At 40.0% G+C, this 22,284-nt stretch overlaps 1 protein-coding gene across 2 annotated transcripts in view; it reads left to right on the top strand.

Annotated features, from left to right (window-relative positions):
* Nucleotides 1-6,852: 6,852 nt before the first annotated feature.
* egf (epidermal growth factor) overlaps nucleotides 6,853-22,284 on the top strand; it is a 152,799-nt gene continuing 137,367 nt past the window's right edge. For both annotated transcript variants that reach the window (XM_060826670.1, XM_060826662.1), the window contains exon 1: nucleotides 6,853-7,006. In XM_060826670.1, the coding sequence (XP_060682653.1) occupies nucleotides 6,886-7,006 (121 nt within the window). In that variant the 5' untranslated portion in view covers nucleotides 6,853-6,885. The remainder of the gene's footprint in view (nucleotides 7,007-22,284) is intronic.

Raw genomic sequence — 22,284 nt, 5'->3', positions numbered from 1 at the left:
ACAGCCCCAAGTGCCTCAGCCTTTCCTCATAAGATTTTCCTACCATTCCAGGCAACATCCTGGTAAACCTCCTCTGCACTCGTTCTAAAGCTTCCACATCCTTCCTATAGTATGGCGACCAAAACTGCACACAATACTCCAGATGAGGCCGCACCAGAGTCTTATACAACTGCAACATGACCTCAGGACTCCGGAACTCAATTCCTCTGCCAATAAAGCCCAGTACACCATATGCCTTCCTCACAGCACTATTTACCTGGGTGGCAACTTTCAGAGATCTGTGTACATGGACACCAAGATCCCTCTGCTCATCCACACTACCAAGTAGCCTACCATTAGCCCAGTAATCCATCATCTTGTTATTCCTACCAAAGTGAACGACTTCGCACTTAGCTACATTGAATTCCATTTGCCACATTTCCGCCCAGCTCTGCAACTTATCTATATCCCGCTGTAACCTACCACTTCCTTCCTCACTATCCACAACTCCACCGACTTTTGTGTCATCCGCAAACTTGCTTACCCAGCTTTCAAGTCCTTCCTCTAGATCATTTATAAAGATAACAAAAAGCAATGGTCCCAAAACAGATCCTTGTGGTACACCGCTAGTAACTGCGCTCCAAGATGAACATAATCCATCAACTACTACCCTCTGTCTCCTTCCAGATGCGTGATATTTAACAAAAAATCAATAGAGCTAAGGAAAAAAATTAAATTTATTAATGCCAGGTAAATTTGGACGAGAAATGCTAACTCTGTTCTTTCTACAGATGCTGCCAGACCTGCTGTGCTTTTCTAGAACTCTCTGTTTTTGGTTCAGATCTCCAGTACCCACTTTTCTTTGTGTTCATTTCGGTGGAATTTAATGATTCCTGCTGAAGACAGCTTTATAGTGGAAAAGGCAATTGAATTGCATAGGAGTGGGAGAATCCAAATTCCAACAGCGGAAAATAATGGTGAAATTAAGAGGCTGGAAGGAATGCAGCAAGGCGGTAAAGCCCAGGAGTAGTTCAAAGCCAATTACTGATAGGATTGTTGAGCAGTCAGTTAAGAGACACTTACATCTTACTGACAGCTATCAAATGCACATTTGAAATTATGTGCAAAGAACCAGGCTGTCTGGTCACTGCCCAGTGAAAACTGTTGAAGCAAAACATTTCTCTAAGTTCGAAAACCGTGCTCTTCGTAAAACCTTTACACACTGGTTTGGAAGGAGTTCACAGAGTGCCAGTCTAAGAGGCATAGAACAGGCTGAAGGGAATACATCGACCTTTTAAATTCAGCATCATCAGCCAGTGCAAGGCAAAAGCAGAATACAAACTTGTTGGATGTCTGAGAGGTGGAAGGGTAGCACTGAGAGAGGCGACACCATAACCGAGAGGCAGAAGCCACAAAACAACCTCTCTCTGGATATGTAATTGAACAAGTCCCACGTGTGATTTTGCCGATTTATCCAATCACTGTGTGATTGCCTTTCCAGCTGCTTCCCTTTTGCTTGGGAATCTCTCCAACTCTTGAGTCTAAAGGTAGGACTCGTTGTCTCCGTTACATTTCCTCCAATTTATCTGTCCTCATGTTAGAAGATGAACAATGCATTTTGGAAACAGTAGGCACAAATGTTTACCAAACGTAACAGAGTTAAAGAAATTGATCTTATCAAAGAAACAGTATTTGAGAAAGAAATGGGGCTAAAAACAACCAATCTTGCAGACATAATGGATGGTCACAATGACAGTGGATGCACTAGTTTTAATCCACCAGAATTCCTTTTAGTTCAGACAATACTAAGTATAAGCCTGGTTTTAAGAAAGAAGGGAGTGAACAATCAAATATCTACAGTAGGGAAAATCCTGGGATCTATTATTCGGAATGTGATAACAGGACACCTAGAAATTCATTATAAGTCTGGACGAAGTCGATATCAATTTTTGGAAGGGGGAAATTACGCTTGACAAATCTGTTAGAGGTTTTTGAAATTGTAATCAGCACAGTAGATAAGGAGAAAACAGTAGATTTTCAAGACATATTTGATAAGAAACCACATAAAAAGTTGTTTTCACAAGATTAGGCCTCATGTCAGCAGAGTTTGAGGATTGGTCTGAAAGCAAGTAGTAAAAATAAATGCATAGTTTTTAACGTGGCAAGCTGTAACTAGGGATCAGAACTTGAGCCTCATAATCTAATTAGTTCATAAGTTCAATGGGACATAAATTTAAGGTGAAGGGTGGAAGGTATAGGAGGGATGTCAGGGGTAGGTTCTTTACCCAGAGAGTGGTGGGGGCATGGAATGCGCTGCCTGTGGGAGTGGCAGAGTCAGAATCATTGGTGACCTTTAAGCAGCAATTGGATATTTACATGGATAGGTACTTTAAGCTAGGACAAATGTTCGGCACAACATCGTGGGCCGAAGGACCTATTCTGTACTGTATTGTTCCATGTTCTATAAGCTAATGTAGGAAAGGGTCGGTTTTAACAAAAAACGCAAATGTGAAAGGACTTACTGTACTTTTTCAAGCAAGTTTTGACATTCATTGTAAGATCCAATCGGTGGGGAAAGAGGTCAGTTGCAGATGAGCTGGCATCAGGACATGCGTATCATGTGAGATTTAGCTGGCTATAAGTAGCTGACTGATTTCTTCAGTGGTTTCTTGATGTTAATGACAAAGGCCAAATGGCTGCCTATATGATTGGCTCCTTTGTACAGTTTGTGTGTGTGAGTGAAGTCTTTGGACCTCCAGAAGTTGGTTGATGCATCTTTCTATAGTTTTTAATTCCCAAGGCCTGAAGAGAACCAGATTATTTTCCCTTAAAAAATTGATGTATGTTGTTGCTTTTAATGAATAAGTCAAGGGGTTTATAAGTCGTGAACCAATCACTGTGTGATCTGCAATAAGTGGCAGTACCTGGAAAAGAGAGTTTGAAGAACAGGAATCCTAGAAAATAAAAGGATCATCTCAGCAAACTCTGCAGACAAGAGCCATTGAAGTGTTTTCACAGTAATTTCCCATCCCCCCTCAACACCATGCTATTTTGCCTATCTGTGTCTGTCTATGTGTATATATGTGGGGACTGGGGGTGGGGTGGGGACTGGGGGTGGGGTGGGGTGGGAGTGGGGGGGGAGGGGCGGTTGGTGGAAGGGGAGTGCGGGGTGCTGTTTATAAGGAGAGAAGGAGGAAAGTGCCACTACAATTACATGTTGTCTTGGTTTGACTGTATTTGAAGTGCTCTATTTGGTTTTGGTCTTCTTAACTGAGGAAAGATACACTTAAACTTAGAAGGATTGCAATTAGCTTTTATAGGATGGAAGCATTGCCATGTGACAAGTGATTGAGTAGAGTAGATCTATATTATCTGGAATTTTTAAAAAATGATAGGCAATTCCATTGAAATTAGGAACAAAGTTGACAGTAAAAGTTGTGCTGAAAATGTGTTGCTGGAAAAACGCAGCAGGTCAGGCAGCATCCAAGGAGCAGGAGAATTGACGTTTTGGGCATGAGCCCTTCCTCAGGAATAAGCCCTTCTTCAGTAAAAGTTGTGAGCCTGTTAACCACATCCAGGGAGCTCAAAATAAGGCATCGATGGCTTAAGACTGAGATGAGGAGAAATCTATAGATTCAATTGTAGATACCCAAGATAGTGACTAATAGATGTTCAAATAGTTAGGAAATCATAGGAGACTAGTATAGTGCAAGAAGTTGTGGCTGAGGTGGTAAAACAGCCATGGTCTTAGAGCTAGCATCATGTGATAATGGCTTACCCCTGCTTCTATCTGTTATTTTTCTGTGTTCTCATGGATGTGGAAGTTATAAACTTTTTACAGTCTTTGACATGGTGCCACAGGAATGGCTCATGAGACAGCTCAGGCTGTATGGAGTCAGGGACCATGTAGAAAAGAACAGTTTGAAAGATTACTGAACAGCAGTAAGTTTTGGGTGGGAGATCAAAACTTGATCAGGCAGGAAGTGTGGTGCATTGTCACTCAAAAATTAATACTGGAATGCCCCCTGTTCACCATTGACAAAGGTGATTCAGAATCCGTTCTCCCCTTGTCTGTGTGGGTTTCCTCCTGGTGCTCCGGTTTCCTCCCACAGTCCAAAGAGGTGTGGGTCAGGTGAATTGGTCATGCTAAATTGCCCGTAGTGTTAGGTAAGGGGTAAATGTAGGGTATGGGTGGGTTGCGCTTCAGCGGGTCGGTGTGGACTTGTTGGGCCGAAGGACCTATTTCCACACCGTAAGTAATCTAATCTAATCTAATCTAATCTGAAACTGGGTTGGGATATCTGGTCAGCATGGACGGTTTGGACCGAAGGGTCTGTTTCCATGCTATACATCTCTATGACTCTATGACTCTGCATGGAGGAGAATTTTGAACTGAAACATCTTTAAAATTCAATTGGATCACACTTGGAATATAATGTATCATTCTGCTCTCTATTATAATACTAGAGGAGGCAAAAAACATTTAGAAGGTAGACTAAAATTGAGTTGATGAAAAGGAGGGGTTTATTCCTGGAAAGAGTAAACTTAAAGGAACCATAATAAAAGCTTTTCTGCAGTGAGCCTGTGAAATTTGTCATCATATGGAATATTTGAAGCAAATGGCATTGATACGTTTAAGAGGACTCTTAATTCACATATTTTTAAAACTTCATTCACGGAATGAGGATGTCACTGGTTAGCGCCAGCATTTATTGCCCATCCCTAATTGCCCAGAGGGCTGTTAAGCATCAAACACATTGTTGTGGGTCTGGAGTCACATATAGGCTAGACCAGGTAAGGTAGTTTCCTTCCCAAAAAGTAATAGTGAATCAGACAGTCTTTTTCTGACAATCGATTCATGGTCATCAATAGACTCTTAATTCCAGATTGTTTATTTAGTTCACATTCTACCATTTGCCATGATGGGATTCAAACCCAGGTTCCCAGAACATTATGTGGGCCTCTGGGTTAACAGAGCAGTGATAATATCACTCGGACATGAGGGAGAAAGGAATGTGTAAAGGGCAGGAGGGGAAGTACAATTAGAAGGGTTGGCATGGACCTGGTTGAAGGCCTGTTTTCTGTGCTAAGTTCCATATACCTCTGCTGTAACTTAATGCTATCTCATTGGTGCTTTGCATCAGTTGAATGCTGTTATTACATTACCAGTCTCAATCTTAAATTGAATATGCGACATACTTATGTCAAAGTTTAAAGAACCAAGGATCCTCAATCTGGAAGCAGCTTTTGGTAGTTATCTTCACATGGACAGTGAGCATTGGAAGGATGTTTGGCTGTTGGGTGTATCACAGTTCCATCTTATTTTGTCCTCTTTTAACATCCATATCTGTAACACATCAAATTAGTTGAGTCATAATCAGCAAAAATAACTTTGCCTGATTTCTTTACACCGTTAGTCTCAGGACAACAAGTTAGACTATACTCCTCCAAACTACTGAGGCTTAGGTCACCTAATTGAGTTCAGAACAAAGTAAAGTTGCTTCTGGTCTGTACAGTTCACATGTAAAATGGGGTTCAAAACTTTGAAAGATATTATACACTGGAAGTATGATGTATTCACATACCTTAAAAAATACTTTAAATAAGTCGGTTATCAGATTATGAACCTTTACTGTGATGCTTGTCTCCAGATTATCCAGGTCACAGACTTGATAGTATTCCTATAAATCTGGCACTCAACCATGTAATACCCCATAAACATGATCAGCCTTTCCACGATGAGAACTATGAATATGCCATTTGCTCAGTCTGCACACAGTCAGAATGTTGATCCTGTGGAGTATCAGTGGCTTATTTCTGCTTTAGTAATTACGATACTTAAAGAGTTAACTGAAAATAGTAGCTGTCCCATTGGATGCAATGTCAATCTAACAATTAGCTATTGTGAATTTACAGTAGTTAAATGGGTTTTGTGTGTGGGAGGGGATGAGAAATCATTTACTAAAGCTCAAAATTTATTGCACCTTTCTATTTAGGTTAATGATTTGATCAGAAAAGTCAACAAAAATTGTTTAAAAATCTCGGAGTAATCTATCAAGAATCATGCTTACTAGTAAAATCTATTTAACAGGATCATGTAAACAGTATGTAGAGTGTAATGTAAAAATATTATTTGACTTCAATCAGCTTACAAAACTTGACTTTTTTTAATTGTGCATAAGCAGCAATAGTGAACTACAATTGACCCTGCCACTGTTTAGAAAAGTTGATATTTACTGTAGGTTGTGAGTGTGACAACCAAAGTCTGAATACTTATATTCAACATGCAAACTACAAACTTGTACAGACAGAGAAAATATGAGTTATGGGTCTCTGCTCTTTGGCTGACTTCTGCTTGGTATTAGTTTGCCCACATCTACATTTGAATGAAGTCTAACTCAACTGTTTAAAAAAAACAGAAAGGGGTGGGGTGAACTGAAATCTCGTGCTGCTACAGACAGTTAGTGGAGGAGGGGAGTCTTTAGAAATGCATGCAAACAAACACTTTGGTGAAAGTAGAACACCTCATTTCGCAAAAGAAAATGTGCTGAAAAGAGCCAACACTGCATTATTGTACTTTAAATTACTTTAATCTGTAGGTTTAATACTTGCAGAGAAATTTGTAGTGATCAAATGATCCAGATTTTTTAAACATGTCAAATGTATCACAAGGGTGTCAGGCATTTCATACTTTACTTCCAGAAAGCTACAAAACCCTGAAAGGCATTCCGAGGGAGCTGCATTTTGTAAAAGAATAGAAGTTGATAACATGAAAAAGAGGAATTGTGAAAAAACGCTACAGATCATTTAGTCTATTTCTGGAATCTTCCCATACACTTTTGCCCTGAAGAAATGCTTAGAAAACCACTGAATTATCATTGCAGTTATCCAGACACTATAGAGATTATGCCACTGTTACCACCTTTGATAGTACTCTTCAGCGTTGTTTTGACAAATCTTTCTGCCTCTGTGGAGTGGAGATATTTTGATGGTTACCGCCGAGCTGATGATAACCTCACATGTGTTGGTAAGTACACTTTTAAAATTAGACATCTTAGAGCATAAATGGTAAGTCATGATTTAACATCTTATTTATCCTAAAGTTATTTTCACTATGATATGTTTGTATTTATAATTTATTATTGTTTAAATCATAAATAATGTTAGAATTTTAAAAAATTGAACATGTTGCAAGTTGAGGTTCGAAGAGACATTAAATTGAACTCCTTGTCCACCAAAGAAATTGTTTAGACAATACATTATGAATTTTTTCAATATTTCAAAAGCTTTCTAAAATCTTTTTTTAAAAGTCTTCGTTCTGCAAATTTAAAAGGAACTTTTTTGTGGAAATATGTCTTCTGTTAATGATTAATTTATGATTAATGATTAACTTATAATGAATTAATGGTTAAATAGATTTAGTTTGATTACTAAGTGAACAGTCACCATCTCAGAAAAGAACAGGAAAGTTTTCCCTGTTGGCGTCCAAGCTAGCATTTATCCAATTTAATAATCATACATTTAGTGTTCACAGGGCGGCACGGTGGCACAGTGGTTAGCACTGCTGCCTCACAGCGCCTGAAGACCCGGGTTCAATTCCCGACTCAGGCGACTGACTGTGTGGAGTTTGCACGTTCTCCCCGTGTCTGCGTGGGTTTCCTCCGGGTGCTCCGGTTTCCTCCCACAGTCCAAAGATGTGCGGGTCAGGTGAATTGGCCATGCTAAAATTGCCCGTAGTGTTAGGTAAGGGGTAATGTAGGGGTATGGGTGGGTTTCGCTTCGGCGGGTCGGTGTGGACTTGTTGGGCCGAAGGGCCTGTTTCCACACTGTAAGTCTAATCTAAAATCTAATCATTCAGTGATCTTGTTCGGCCTGTCTCTATAACTCACTCCAACCTTGCAATCCTCCAAGATGTCTGTTTCCTCAATTCTAGTCTCTTCTGCACAGCTACCAATGCTAGGATTAGGTTAGGTACCCTACAGTATGGAAAGGATGATTTCCTTCACCCTACCGTTGATGGCTCCTGTTAATGTTTGGCCACCAAGATCAAGAATTTCCTCCCTAAAGTTCTTTGCCTCAGGAAAGGAACTTCAATCATAATCTTCTTGGAGGTAAGCGTGTTACCATTGAGCTAAGGTGTAGTTAACGTCATGAACCTTGACATCTGCATACCTTCTACTGATGAAAATCCTGTCTTTAGGGTGAAGCTCTATGCCCTGTCAAGGTGATACCTTCTTTTTCCATGCCCATATCAAAAGTTGTATCTATAACTGTGTGATACATATAAAGACTGCATCTGAACTCATCCAGTAAAAATCTCAGTGTTAGTTTAGATGGACCTAATAACTTAAATATTTAATGCCTTGATAAATTTTACAGATAGTAGAGGGGCTATTCCTCTTCCAGAAACATTTTGCCAATCAGCCTAAAGTATTTCATGTAACTATCTTTATAAACAATCTGTCATTAAATCTTGGCTGATATGCCAGAGTATAGCTTTTAGGATTTGTAAATGCACATTTGAATGCGACATCCCAGTGAGTCATTCACTCAAGAATATGTTTACCTCATCTAAGCCAGTGCTTTGCGAACTTTTGTAGAAGACTGTTACACTGAAGAGTGCAGCATGAATAGAAAGATCTCATGGAATTCTCCCAGGATTCTGGACAACATACATCCCTTAACTAACATCACTAAAGCAGTTTATCTCATTCTTATTTCATTGTCTTTTCTCGAACCTTGCTATCTGCAGATTGGCTCTCACAGATCCTGCATAAGAAAGATGACCACACATCTGAAAGAACTTCGTTGACTGCAGAGTGCTTTGGGGCATCCTTAGGTCATGTCCAGGGTAGTATAAATGCATGTCTTTCTGCAACATCCTGTGAAAATGAATTGCAATCAAGAATATCATGGACCAACTATACAATTTAAATTGACAAATAGAAATTCTTGATCTTCCAGGAATGCTGCAGCTCTTCTGATAATGCAGAAATGGGAATATTGCTTTGAAAATTCACTCTGATAGAACTGTACAGAACTGAAACAGCTCTTGCAAAATTGTTGGATGCACAATCCAGTCCATCTCAATCTTTCATTTCCATATAAACAAGTAATGTTTTAATGGAGCAAAAGTTGCAAATTGGCATTTTGACCAGTAAATTGCCAGTAACACAAATTCAACTATTTGGTATAACTTAAAACATGCTCATTTTAAATAGTTGAAACTATTTAAACACTTTATTCCATAATGTGTAAGCATGACAGGTGAATGAAAGTTACCAGGTCATTTTCTTCATGGTTAAAAATCACACAACATCAGGTTATAGTCCAACAGGTTTATTTGGAAGCACTAGCTTTCGGAGTACTGCTCCTTCATCAGGTGGTTGTGAAGTAAAAGATCATAAGTCACACGTCTCCAAATCATTTTCTTCATGATAATTCTTTTCAATGGTTGGACGATAACCTGGTGTTGTGTGATTTGTAACTTTTCAATGGTAAAGGGAACTTTCAACCTTAAATTATTAAATAGCTTTACTATTAGAATTTCTTTCATAGTTCAATACTTGCAATGTTCTGTACTGCTTTTGATTTAGCATAGTAATGGCATCAGAGGGCACACAGCTCCAAAAAGTTTAAGTCAATGTTGCAAAGACCTTTAAAATACTTTAAATTGATCATAATTTAAATTTGTTAGCAATCCAGTGCAATACTGTGGAACCTACTCAGCATTTGTACAGTTGTGAGTGCATTTATCAAGAACTATTGATAACCGTTACCTACCATTGAAGGACTTAAGACAAGTTTTCATGAAAGTGTACAACCATTGTGGAGGATTCTAAAATTGTTGAATTCCAATGGAATAATCTGAAAATTACATTTAAGATAACTAACTGGGACAGCTTAATGAATTCCAGCACAAATTAAAATGATACACATCCTTTGTAAACACAAGAGCTTATAGGGCAGTAAAGGACTGAAAAAGGGAGGGATGTGAGTCACAGGGCAAGGTTCTGTATTATTTGCAGTAAACTGTGAGTAGTCTCATGTATTCAAACTTCAGAGTGGTTAGTTAGCAGAAATCAGTCAATGGCCCTTTCTGTACGTCATGCAGTAATTAGATTTGCAATTCAGTTAGCTACATACTATGTTAAATGAAAATTGAACTATTAATGTTTATTATATTATGCACATACTTTGTAAGGTATTATTTAACCTTAACAGTTTTAGTTTTTAATACAAAATAAATTAGCTCCCCTTTTAATTTGTTGCTTCATTTCTTTGCTTTAGAACAACATTTTCCAAACTCCGTCTTTATCCAAAATTTACTGGAACTTTCTTCTCTTGTTTTGTCCATATGCAAATTACAGTTGGTGGTAGGCTCTATTAACTGGCAACACACAAACAGGACAAACACAGACACTCCAAGCAACAATTCTGCCTTCATTGCCAGGCCTTGGGAAATGTCAGCCCGCAATCATGGTGTCAGACATTGAAATGTTAGAATATTAATCACAGCATCATTCAGAGACCCTACTTTGTTATCTAGTGCTAATTCTTTGCTGATTTCAAATGCAAAATCTCCAGGGTGCACTCTAAAGATGTTATTCAGTCACCTCCAAGATTTTCAGTCTTCCATTCAAAGCAGCTTGTTAAATTGCTTTAGATTCTTTTTACTGGCATTCAACTCATTTTACAGTTAAAGGCAGTTCTCTTTGAGCAGACTGTTGCTAGGATAAATTAAAGCTGAATATGCTGATTCAAATTCGTTTTCCCATCTATGTAAACATAAAAGCAAATCATTCTTGTTTGGGTTTTTCCAATTTTATATATCTTTGATGAATGCTATAATTACATCTGCACCTTTAAAAGCTTGATCTTGTATAAATATTATTTATGAAGGCTTCAGTGCTGGGAATGGAACACTGTTCACTTCAGGCACCTAGTGTCAACTTGACACATTCCCATGTCATATGTAATGTAGCCAGACACAAAGTATCAGCTTCTTCCTCTTTGTCCTAACCATGTATTTCAACTCCAATCTCAGAAGAACACATTTTCTTGTACTGTTGTGGCAAATTCCCCTTTCTAAACAAGCTACCTTTATGGTGTCACTGAGCAATGACGACTAATTTGGTACAAAAGTATAAAGAAGCAGTGTAAGGCTTTATTTTCTAAACAGATTGAACTCCAACTTTAACAACCAGGCTGTTGACAATGAGGAAGGAGGCCTTAAGTTAGAGAAAGATTCAATGGATTTGTCAGAAAGGCAAATCAGTGGCAGATGGAAGATAAACTTGATAAGTATGAGACAATGCAGTTTGGAAGAAGTAAGAAGATAAGGGAGTAGTCAGTGAATGGCAGGACACCAAGAAGCTCAGAGGAACAGAGGGATCTTGGAGTTCTTGTACACAGCTGGTGGCAGGAGAGCATCTGTAGTTAAAAAGGGATACGGGACACTTGCCTTTATCATCCAAAGCATTAATGATGAGAGCAGAGAGGTTATGTTGGAACTACACAGGACTTTGGTTTGGCCACAGCTGGGGTATTATGTGCAGTTCTGGTCCCTACACAATAGGAAGGATGTGATTGCAGTGGAGGGAGTGCACAGGAGTTTCGTCAGCATGCCGCCTGGGATGGAGCACTTTAAGTATGAAAATAGCCTGGGCAAAGTCATGTTATTTTCTTTGGAGCAAGACTTTGAGGGTTGTTTGTGGGGGGGGGGGGGGGGGGGGGGGGGTTGGTGGTGGTGGTGTACTTGATAGAGATGTGTATTATTATGAGAAACATGGACAAGGTGAAAAGGATTCTGGGTAATCCAAGATGGAGGACAAGAAAAAGTTGTGACTGTAAGAGCTATTCCTTTTTTGAGATATTTTAGGTGGTGGAGATGGTTTCCTTGAGGTCTGGGAGCAGTGATTACTGTTTTATATACTAGTGCATTGTTTTGGAACTTTGGGGGAACAAAGATCAAAACAAAGGCATTTTAAAAAGGTGGAAGACAGACAAAAGCAGAAACCGCATGTTCAGAGAAAGAAACACTGGTGTCTGACACAGTTGCTCCCTTCGTTGTTTAAGATCAAGTATTACTGGACATTGGAGCGCATCTAAGACTACTCCTGGTGTTACGAGCTAGTGAGGGTAAGAATACGAGGATAATGCAGATGATTGCATGGCTGAGTAGCTGGTGCAGGGATGAGGATTCACATTTCTGGATCATTAGAATCTCTTCTGGGGTAGAAGTGACCTGTACAAGAAAGAAGGATTGCACTTAATTGGAAGGAGACTTAAATACTAGCAGGGAGATTTGTGAGAGCTGCAAAAAAAAAGCATAGCTTGGGGGGAAGGGGGTGGGGGGGGGAGCTTATTAGGGCTGGTTTGCTATTGAGGGCTTATCCATTCCCACATGAGTCCTCCGGCCAAATGTAAAATCTTTTCTTTCTAACGCTACTATTCTCACCCTGAGTCTTGGCCTCAGCCTGAGTTGTAAGCCTCCCTCTCTTGCAATGAGGCCAAAAATGTCTGCAATGGGAATTTTGAATCTTATTTTATTTCATCTCATTCTGGGTTCTGACATCTGCCCATGGTGGATATTGCATGAGGCTTGGAGGGTTTAAGAGCAATGGATGCTGGGTAGTGGGTATCGAAAGGCATGTGTTGGCACTAGGTTTGCAAGGGGTATTATAAAGTGCCATTGGGTGGGTACTGGAGCTTCGGTTGACATGGAAGGTATGAGGGATCGGGGGCTGAGCTGAAGGAATGCTCAGCACAGTAGGAAGTAGTTCAATGTTCTTTTCCATTCCACCAGCATGAGTATAACATTCCACCTTTTCTTCGATACCTCGTATTCACTCTATCTTTGCTACTGTACACACATCCCACCAAGTTTCATGCTTTGGCATTCTCATTATCATCTGCAAAATCTTATTAAATACACTGTATTCCACCCTAATCCCTGACACCACCAACCCAGCATGTCCTCTATGTTGCCTACTCAATCACTGCGGACACCACCCAACCTGTGCCAATCATAATAGCTGTGCCACTCACTTTCCTTTTCCAAAATATCTGTCCATATCTCATTCCAAGATCAAAACAACTCATAACAGGGCTCGGGGACTCATGATGGTTGGTGTGAAGCCCGTCATTTGGCTCCTCAATCCTTATGATGAGAATATCCTTACTCTGACTATCCCAGGCAAGGTCTGGAATGGTAGTGGATCTTGCCCTTGACTTCCTGTGCAGGGGCTTCACAGTAAAACGCTCTTTGAAGCATTTTGACCACTAAGACAAGATTTCTCACTTTGTGCCTGTGCTAAATTGTGCAGCAAGACAGTTGTAACATGAGCCCAGAATCGTTGGCTAAATGAGCAAAGCACAAAAAGGCAAGGCAAGGCAGGAATGCTGTGAGCATCAAGGTAGTCTAAGAGTGAATGAGTTCTATGACAGTGAGCAAAGAGCCCAGAGGTGAAGCATGGTCCAGTCCATGCACTGTGTGTATGTCCCTAAGTGTACAGTGTCCTTGCTGCAGCATTACAGTGAGAGTTGCTGGCAAAGCCTGAGGTGCAACATTGAAGTGCTAAAGCATTCTGTATGTGGACTGAAGCAGTGCCATAAGAGTTCTTAGCTCTATCCAGTGTCAATGGTCTGCAAATGTGGCCTGTGCCCATGGAAATGCTGGTTTTCAATGTGGATGTCATTCACAGCAAGTGAGGAGCTGAATCCACCAGCTACATGCTCTGATTTCCTCGTCGAGATTCCTCAACATCAAGTTAGATTGGCACATGTGGCTGAATATTAATGAGGTGAGTTGTGGCATTAACAAAACTTGACAAGCATTAATCCCCTTCAGTTGGTATCTCGCTGCTTCCTGGAGACAATTTTGCCAGCCTACCTGTGACAGCATGCAAGATGGCAGAGACACTCCCATATTAATGTTGACTCGCTGGACTTCTCACCTGATTCTGCCACACCCTTTGCTGTAGCCCACATCTCTCAGATTCCTGTCACATGTCACCTTCTATCCCAAATTTCATAGTATTGAAGACATTGATGGCTAACATGTTTCTGTAATAGGTTGAAGACAGTTGAGTGCTGATTGAGAGGATACCATTTCCACATGACTGGATACCAGTTAGTTTTATGTCTTTCACAATAACGTCTGATAAAGACAAGACCTGAAAATGGTAAACTGCTGGATGAAGTTGCATCATCCAAGAGCTGAGGAGTCTCACTATTCAATTCTAATTACAGGACAATGAATTCTCACTGTTCCTGTGCTATACTCTCAAATTTAAGATGAAGAGAGGGGTGAATCACGGGGAAGAGCACAGAGCATAAATTCACTTCTTGCACAAGGATTGTGAAAAATTTACAGACATCCTTTCGGATTTGCAGTCAGGATTGTCAAAACTGTACTTGAAATCATTGCAAAATATTCTGGAAAGTGGGGATGAGACGTTGAGGAGAAGTTCACTATTGCTAACTGTTACATCAGACGCTGTCCCTGGAACACTAAACAAAGGTGGAGAAGTTTCTGGGCTCTCACACACAAGTAGAGTATCATTCTCATGCTTCTGGATTGTTAAAGAATTTTCTTGCAAGTGTCAAGTTTCCTGTTTCCTGTGCACCTGGGTCAAGTCAACAGGCACACCCTATGTGTAGCTGAAGGAAAAATCGGTGTGAATCTCTCCTCTATCTCTAACTCACCCAGCAAAGCTGAAAATACGGTAATGTACATCACGTTGCAATAGTGACGTGTTTCGTCATTACTATCACTTGTCTTCTTGCTTCACCTGAGGAGTAGTTAAAGAATTATGTTTGCTCTGATCTGGAAGAGTATCATAGGGATCCTCTGCACCAAAGTCTAAAGAATCAAGAACCACAAGATTTGCTTCCTGAAATGATGATGAAACTAAGCCTTACTGTAGCTTGTTTACAGGGGCAGCCCCTGGAAGCGTCTCCTGGTTAGGAATAGCTAATGCAGAAACATGATTATCTTCTTCGATCACAAGTAAGTGAGATTCATAACGCTGTCAAAATTCTTAGAAAAGCTGAGAATGTTCATCTCAAAATGTCATCTTTAGATGAAAACTCATGTTCCTAGAGAAGTTGAGTTAAACTATCATTAAGTTGAATGCAATCATTTTGACCTGGCAGTTCCTAACAGTGTGGAATATTGTCAAGGAATGTCATCTACCTTGGCTAAAACACCAGGTGGGTGCTTTAAGAGACATAACTGGACACATTCAGCAATGATTTGTTCTGATTCTGTAAAACAGGAGTAGTCTTCTTAACAACTTTACCAACGTAGGTAAGTGATGTTTCAAAATTTCTTTTGAAAGGATCTGGCCTCCGATACCCTTGATCTTGTAATGGTCAAGTGTATAATGCTATGACTCGATGAATCTAAGTGAAAAATCTGCATTAAAATTCTTGACTTAAATTCTTGATCAATAGTCCTGGTTCATATCATCATCATTTGCTGTAGGCTCAGCGATATTCACTTTTCCTAACATATATGAAAGCCTCATGTCTTCTACTTCTTCTTGTTGAAATTGTTGATTGCTCCTTTATACTGGAAGTGAGCAATGTGACTTACTTGAAAGGGATGATTTGACATTGCAACCCTGCTAAAAATGTTCAAATCTGCCACAATGAAAGTACTGAGACATGACTTGAACTGAGCCTTGGGTTTGTAGCAAATGATTTTCTATATTCATTCACTGCACAGGTCCTGCCTAATGTATTGGTTCACTGGTCAGAAGGTCAGGCCTTGCTCTAACTGTAATAATTAGAAACCTTGCCTGAAAATGATCTATTTTCCAGATCAGGAGTGATCAATTCTGCTAATGTGCTGCTTCTCAAAGACTTGAGTTGTCTTTTTATTTAGACACAAAGGCATGAGTAGGCACATACTAAAAATATTTTCTTACAAAATCACATTTACTTCATTAAAAAACTGTTGAGTGTACATCAATATTGTTGTCACATGGTCCAAAGTTATAAATTTGGAGGATAACTATCATAGAATCCCTACAGTGTGGAAACAGGTTCTTCCTCCCAACAAGTCCACACCAGCCCTCTGACAAGTAACCCACCCAGACCCATTCCCCCTTCACTAATGCACCTAACCTACACATCCCTGAATATTATGGGTTATTTAGTATGCCAATTCACCTGACCTGCACATCTTTGGATTATGGGAGGAAACCAGAACCCAGAGAAAACCCACGCAGAATGTGAAAACTCCACACAGAAGCCCGAAGCTGGAATCGAACCCAGGTCCCTGGCACTGTGAGGCAGCAGTACTAAACACTGAGCAACTGTGCCACCCCAATATCAGTTTACTGTGAAGGACTGGATAGAATAGTTACAGAAAAGACAAATGAAGAGAAAACGTTACATTACCGCTATGCGAGGGGTGATCGATATTGGACAGATGTCAGAGGTAGTTTCTTGACTCAGCAAGTAATAGAGGCGTGGAACACACTGCCTGCAACAGTAGTAGACTCGCTAACTTTAAGGGCATTTAAATGGTCATTGGATAGGCACATGAATGAGAATGGAACCGTGTAGGTTAGATGGATTGGTTCCACAGGTTGATGCAACATCGAGGGCTGAAGGGCCTGTACCGTGCTGTAATGTGCAACCATCACAGTCTCTCTCAAAAAGTTCTCCAGATCAGGTCAATGTAGGTGTCCTCCAAGTGGTATAACTACTGGCTGTGGCCGTGCTCCTCACTCCAACTGCTAACATCTCTGCCAACCGCTGATCGTCCTTAGAGGCCAGGACCAGGAGTTTGAAGCTGAGAGAAGGGATAGAGGAAGCAAAAAGAAAAAGAAGGAAAAGAATGGGCAGAGAACAGGTGCTCTGGTTGAAGCGTCCTACACTGCAGCCTTCTTACCAGAAAATAAAGTTTCCTTCACCTGTATTACAGAAATGGGAACATGTTATAATAGAAAGGAAAATAAAGAACTACTATTTTCTTTTAGTCTGCTTGATTGTTCTAGTTCCTAGAATATTTTATGCTTGTATTTATACAATGAATTTTCGTAAAAATTTCGTAACCTAGACAGAACCATCGTTATGAAGATGTGAGTGTCCTGTACTTTAAAGAGAGTTAAAAATAGCAGAATTACCTGACAGAACCACGTGTTCTGAAAAAGGTATAATGTAAACTTTTGGTCCAGTAACTAAGACAGCTGGTTATCTGGATATGCAAAACAGATTTGAATTAGGCCAATCAATTTAAATTATATCTCAAAAAATACCAAACTCCAATCAAGTTTGAATTTACTATACTGATAATCTTAAACACGATCTGATGCTTTGGGAGTGTAAGACTGGGAAAATTGAACAGTTGGGAGGAGAACTGCCAAGCCACCAGCATCTTTAGACTGCCCAGAGAATGGCTCTCTGAAAGGTACCTTTATTGATCAGTAACCTATGAAACAGAAATCCCCGAGAAGAAGAAAAGAAGACTGAGGAAGATATAAAGAGAAGATTCAACATCTGGCTGGTTTTGAAAATTTGAATTTTTGGGAAATCTTAATCGGGGATTGTATCGGCCTAGTATTGTAGAAAGGAAAGTAAAAGATAGGTTGGAGGAAGGAGTTATAAATACCTGTTAGTTAATTATTCTCTGTTATACTTTAAGAAATAAAGATGTTAATTTTTACTTTTTAAATAGTTCTGCACAGGATAAATCTTTTCTGTACTGCTGGATTAAACTAAGCAGAAAGGTTTACCCCATGACAACACAAATTCTAGCTGCATTTCCAATTCGATTGCACCAGATGCAATTGATTTATTGATTTAAGACAAATATGAGTCAAAGGAAATCTAAATCTTCTACAATGCTTATTAGAAGCAACCTTACTGATGAGTCACAGAAGTAAATGAATTTTGCAGTTGAGCAACGAATAAGAAATTTGTTTTCCGTTAATTTTTTTTTGGCAATGTCAACAATAAAAACCACCATAAACCTCAGAATGTGAAAAGTGACAGCAAATGAGTCATTAATGTAAGCAATACTAACAATTATAGTTATAGACATAGACAGCACCTGCTTCAAGCTTGGTAGTGATTCACTGTATTTGTCTTTACAACTTTCTAATTTTATAATTATTACTCGATCTGTCTTGTATCTATCATATTTTTGAAACTGAAATATGATAACAGTATGTCATCAGGCAGAAATCTATGAGTCAGATGAAGTTAAGAAATGGAGTGGAGATTTAAGGATAAGCCTAGTTAGTGTAAAATGGCTAGAATACGTCTGGTGTGTGAGGGGTAAAATCATAAACTAGAGCTATTGCCTACATTTTCAGTGAACCACGCTTAGGCCGGTATTCTGTGGAATTTAGAATGAGAGTTCATTGAGGAATATAAAATACTAAAAGGGATCGACAAAATATATGTAGTGTAGACATTTCCTCATGAGAAGCAAGCTAGAATGAGAACTCATAATTTAGGATAAGGTATGGCAGATTTAAAACAGAAGTGAGGAGAAATTACTTTTTCAAATGATTGTGAATCTGTAGAATTCACTACCCCAGAGTGTGGTGGATGCTGGGAAAAAGTGAGGACTGCAGATGCTGGAAAGTCAATATCAAAAAGTCTGGAGCTGGAAAAGCACAGCAGGTCAGGCAGCATCCACAGGACAGGAGAATCGATGTTTCAGGCACAAGCCCTTCATTAGGAATGTGGCGGATGCTGGGACATTGAGTAAATTTAAGGTGGTGATAGATTTTTCAATAGTTGAAGATTTATAAAGAAGGAATAAAAAAGTGGATTTGAGGCTGAGACGGGATCAGCCCCAATCCCATTGAATGGTGCAGCAGGCTCGAGGGGTGAATAGTCTTCACCTGTTCCTCGTTCGTTTGTTCTTGACAAATTTGCATGAATTTTGTTCGAGTGATAATTGATCAAAGCCTGCAGATCAATTTATTGTTTCATTGTAAACATTGTGAACTCAGTTCTAAGCTATAATGTTTATGAAGTAGAAAAAAGACAGATCTTTTGCGATATAAGCTCCTTTAATGCATGGACGTGATACATATGTAAATACAGGTGTGGTTGTATGGTGGAACAGTTGTAGTTCTTACCAGATGAATTTTGAAATAAATTTGTACAGATGTGCAATATTGGACAACTTTTAAATGCACATCTCAGCAAGAAGGTTCAGCTATGGGAAGCATGCATTTGTAAAATTAGCCCTTATCTCTGTGTTAGATTACCTTTACTCATTTTATATTTTATGTACTTAATAGTTCCCTTCTCCCCAAAGAAAAATATCTGTCCAAGTGCCATTCAATCAGTACGTTAAATGCAATTACGTTTTTCTAAAGATCCTCCATTTCTTAAGAAAAGAAAAAATTGTTTGCACTGTCATTTTCATTTACAAATGATCCAAGTTATGCAAGTTACCAAATATACATAGTCATCAGCAATGATCATGAGCAGAACTATGTGTTACCTCTGGTATGTTCCATTTCCATCAGTCTCTGCACTCACATTGACTACATAGTCTTTAAATTGTATCAGTTTCCTAATCGCATGTATGTTTATTGTTATTAAATATTTGGCTGCTATCTGCTGATTTCCAAGGTGATATTCTTTGTCTGGGAAGTGTCATTCTTGTGGTGAATGTTTTTGCCACTATAACTGTTGTTATTGATTCATTTCTGTTGTTGGGGAACAGTCAACTCTAGGCCTGATGGATGATCTGTTCTCACTGGCTGAGATTACCATGAAGGATTCTCCTTCGCAACATCTCTCCTCTCTTGAGTCATAGTGACTCTCAGGTTAAACCACCATGTCGAATGATCTGCTGCCGAGAATGTGGTGCTGGAAAAGCACAGAAGATCAGGCAGCATCTGAGGAGCAGGAGAGTTAATGTTTCGGGCATAAGCACTTCATCAGGAATGAGGCTTGTGAGCAAAAGGGCTGCGAGATAAATGGGAGGAGGGTGGGGCTGAGGGAAAGGTAGCTGAGAATGCAAGAGCTGGATGAAGGTGGGGGAGAAGGTTGGAGAGGAGGGTGGAGAGGATAGATGAGATAGACGATGGACAGGTCAAGTCGAGTTGGAGTCTTGGGACTTGGATAAGGTTGGGGGAGGGGAAACTGGTGAAATCCACATTAATCCTGAATGGTTGCAGGGTCTCAAGGCAGAAGATGAGGTGTTCTTCCTCCAGGTATCGGGTGGTTAAGTTTTGTCGATGGAGGAGGCCCAGGACCTTAATGTCCTTCATGGAATGGGAGGTGAAACTGAAGTGTTGAGCCACAGGGCGGTGGGGTTGGTTGGTGCGAGTGTCCCAGAGATTTTCTTTAAAATGATCCGCAAGTTGGCGTCCAGTCTCCCCAATGTACAGGAGACCACATTGGGTGCAGCGGATACAGTAGATGACATTGGTGGAAGTACAGGTAAATTTCTGTTGAATGTGGAAGAATCCTTTCGGGCCTTGGACGGAAGTGAAGGGGGGAGGTGTAGGCACAAATTTTGCACTTCTTGCGGTGGCAGGGGAAGGTGCCGGAAGTGGATTGTGGGCTGGTGGGGACGTGGATCTAACAAGGGAGTCGCGGAAAGAATGATCTCTCCAAAATGCTGATAGGAGTTGGAGGGAATAGTGCTCTTAAAGGTACCTTTAACTATCACTGATCTCTGAAACAGAAATCCCTAAGAAGAAGAAGACTGAGGAAGATACAAAGAGAAGATTTGACAACTGGCTGTTTTGAAATTTGCAAGGGCTGTAGGAAGTAATGAAAGGATAGTCTAAAGGACACATTAGGTTATATAAGAAAATATTAGGCACACAGGTGTAGCAGAGAAAGGGATAAATGCATAGAGGTAGAAAAACTTAAATTACAGTTGAAGAAAATTGAGTTAGAAGATTGTGGTGGCACAGTGGTTAGCACTGCTGCCTCACAGCACCAGAGACCAGAGTTCAATTCCCACCTCAGGCAACTGTCTGTGTGGAGTTTGCGGGTCTGCGTGGCTTTACTCCAGGTGCTCCGGTTTCCTCCCACAGTCCAAAAATGTGCGGGTTAGGTGAATTGGCCATGTTAAATTCCCCTAGTGTTAGGTGAAGGGGTAACTGTAGGGGAATGGGTTTGGGTGGGTTGCTCTTCAGAGGGTCGGTGTGGATTTGTTAGGCCAAAGGGCCTGTTTCCACACTCTAAGTAATTTAATCTAATAAACAAAGGGCTAGAGAGAGAAATAGAGGATAAAGAGAGAGCGAGAAAGTTCTTAGCTGAGCAAAGAGAGGAGAGACAAAGAGAGAATTTGAACTTGAGAAGTTGCGACTTAGTCAGTAAAGTCAAGTTAACATGATGGAGATAAAAGAGAAGGTAGTGATATATATAAATATGTGAAAACTCTGCCACATTTTGATGAGAAAGATGTTGAAGCTTTCTTTATTTTATTTGAAAAATTGGCTAGGCAGCTGGAGTGATCTGAGGATTTATGGGTAATGCTAGTTCAGACTAAATTGGTAGGCAGAGCTATTGAGGTATTTGTCATCCTATTAGATAAGGGGTCAAGAGATTATGAAGAGGTTAAACAGGCTATTTTAAGTGCTTATGAATTGGTACCAGAAGCATATAGACAGCGGTTCAGAAATATAAAGAAGGAACCTGATCAGACTTATGTAGGGTTTGAAAGAATTAAACGTAATCATTTTGATAGATGAGTGCATGCTTTAAAAATAGGTAAGACCTTTGAGGCTCTATGAGCGATTATTCTGCTGGAGGAGTTTAAAAACTCACTTCCAGAGATGGTAAGGATTCAGGTGGAGGAACAAAAAGTTCAGGAAGTGAGAAGGTCAGCAGAATTAGCGGATGAATGCATGTTGATCCTTAAGACAAGCTTCCGGCCGGAATTTTGTCCTGTGAGGGATAGAAGTTGGGAGAAGGGGAGATCCTATACTATGAAACCAAGAGTACAGAGCACTGATAAGTATTTACCAGAGGATTAAAAAAAGTAGCCAAGAGGGTGAAAAGGAGATGAAAGGCCTCAGGTGTTTCCACTGTGGTAAAGTGGGACATGTAAAGTCACAGTGATGGTTGTTAATGAAAGGCACTGTGGAAAAAGATGTGGTAAAAGAAGCTAAGCATTAGTGAAGGTAGCAAAGGAGACCCCAAGAAGAGTGAGAAGCTGCAGGAGAGTGCAAGACCTAGGCAGGGGCTGGATATTGAGTTAGTACCTTATCTCTATAAAGATTTTGCCTCTGTGGGTAAAGTTTACTCAGAAATAACAGAGGGAGAAGGACAAGAAGTTACAATTTTGAGAGCTACAGGATCTAA

Source organism: Hemiscyllium ocellatum, chromosome 1, assembly GCF_020745735.1.
Source record: "Hemiscyllium ocellatum isolate sHemOce1 chromosome 1, sHemOce1.pat.X.cur, whole genome shotgun sequence".
In the NCBI taxonomy this organism is placed as follows: Eukaryota; Metazoa; Chordata; class Chondrichthyes; order Orectolobiformes; family Hemiscylliidae; genus Hemiscyllium; species Hemiscyllium ocellatum.
Note: the sequence above shows the minus strand (reverse complement) of the source record. Positions and strands in the feature narration are given on the sequence as shown.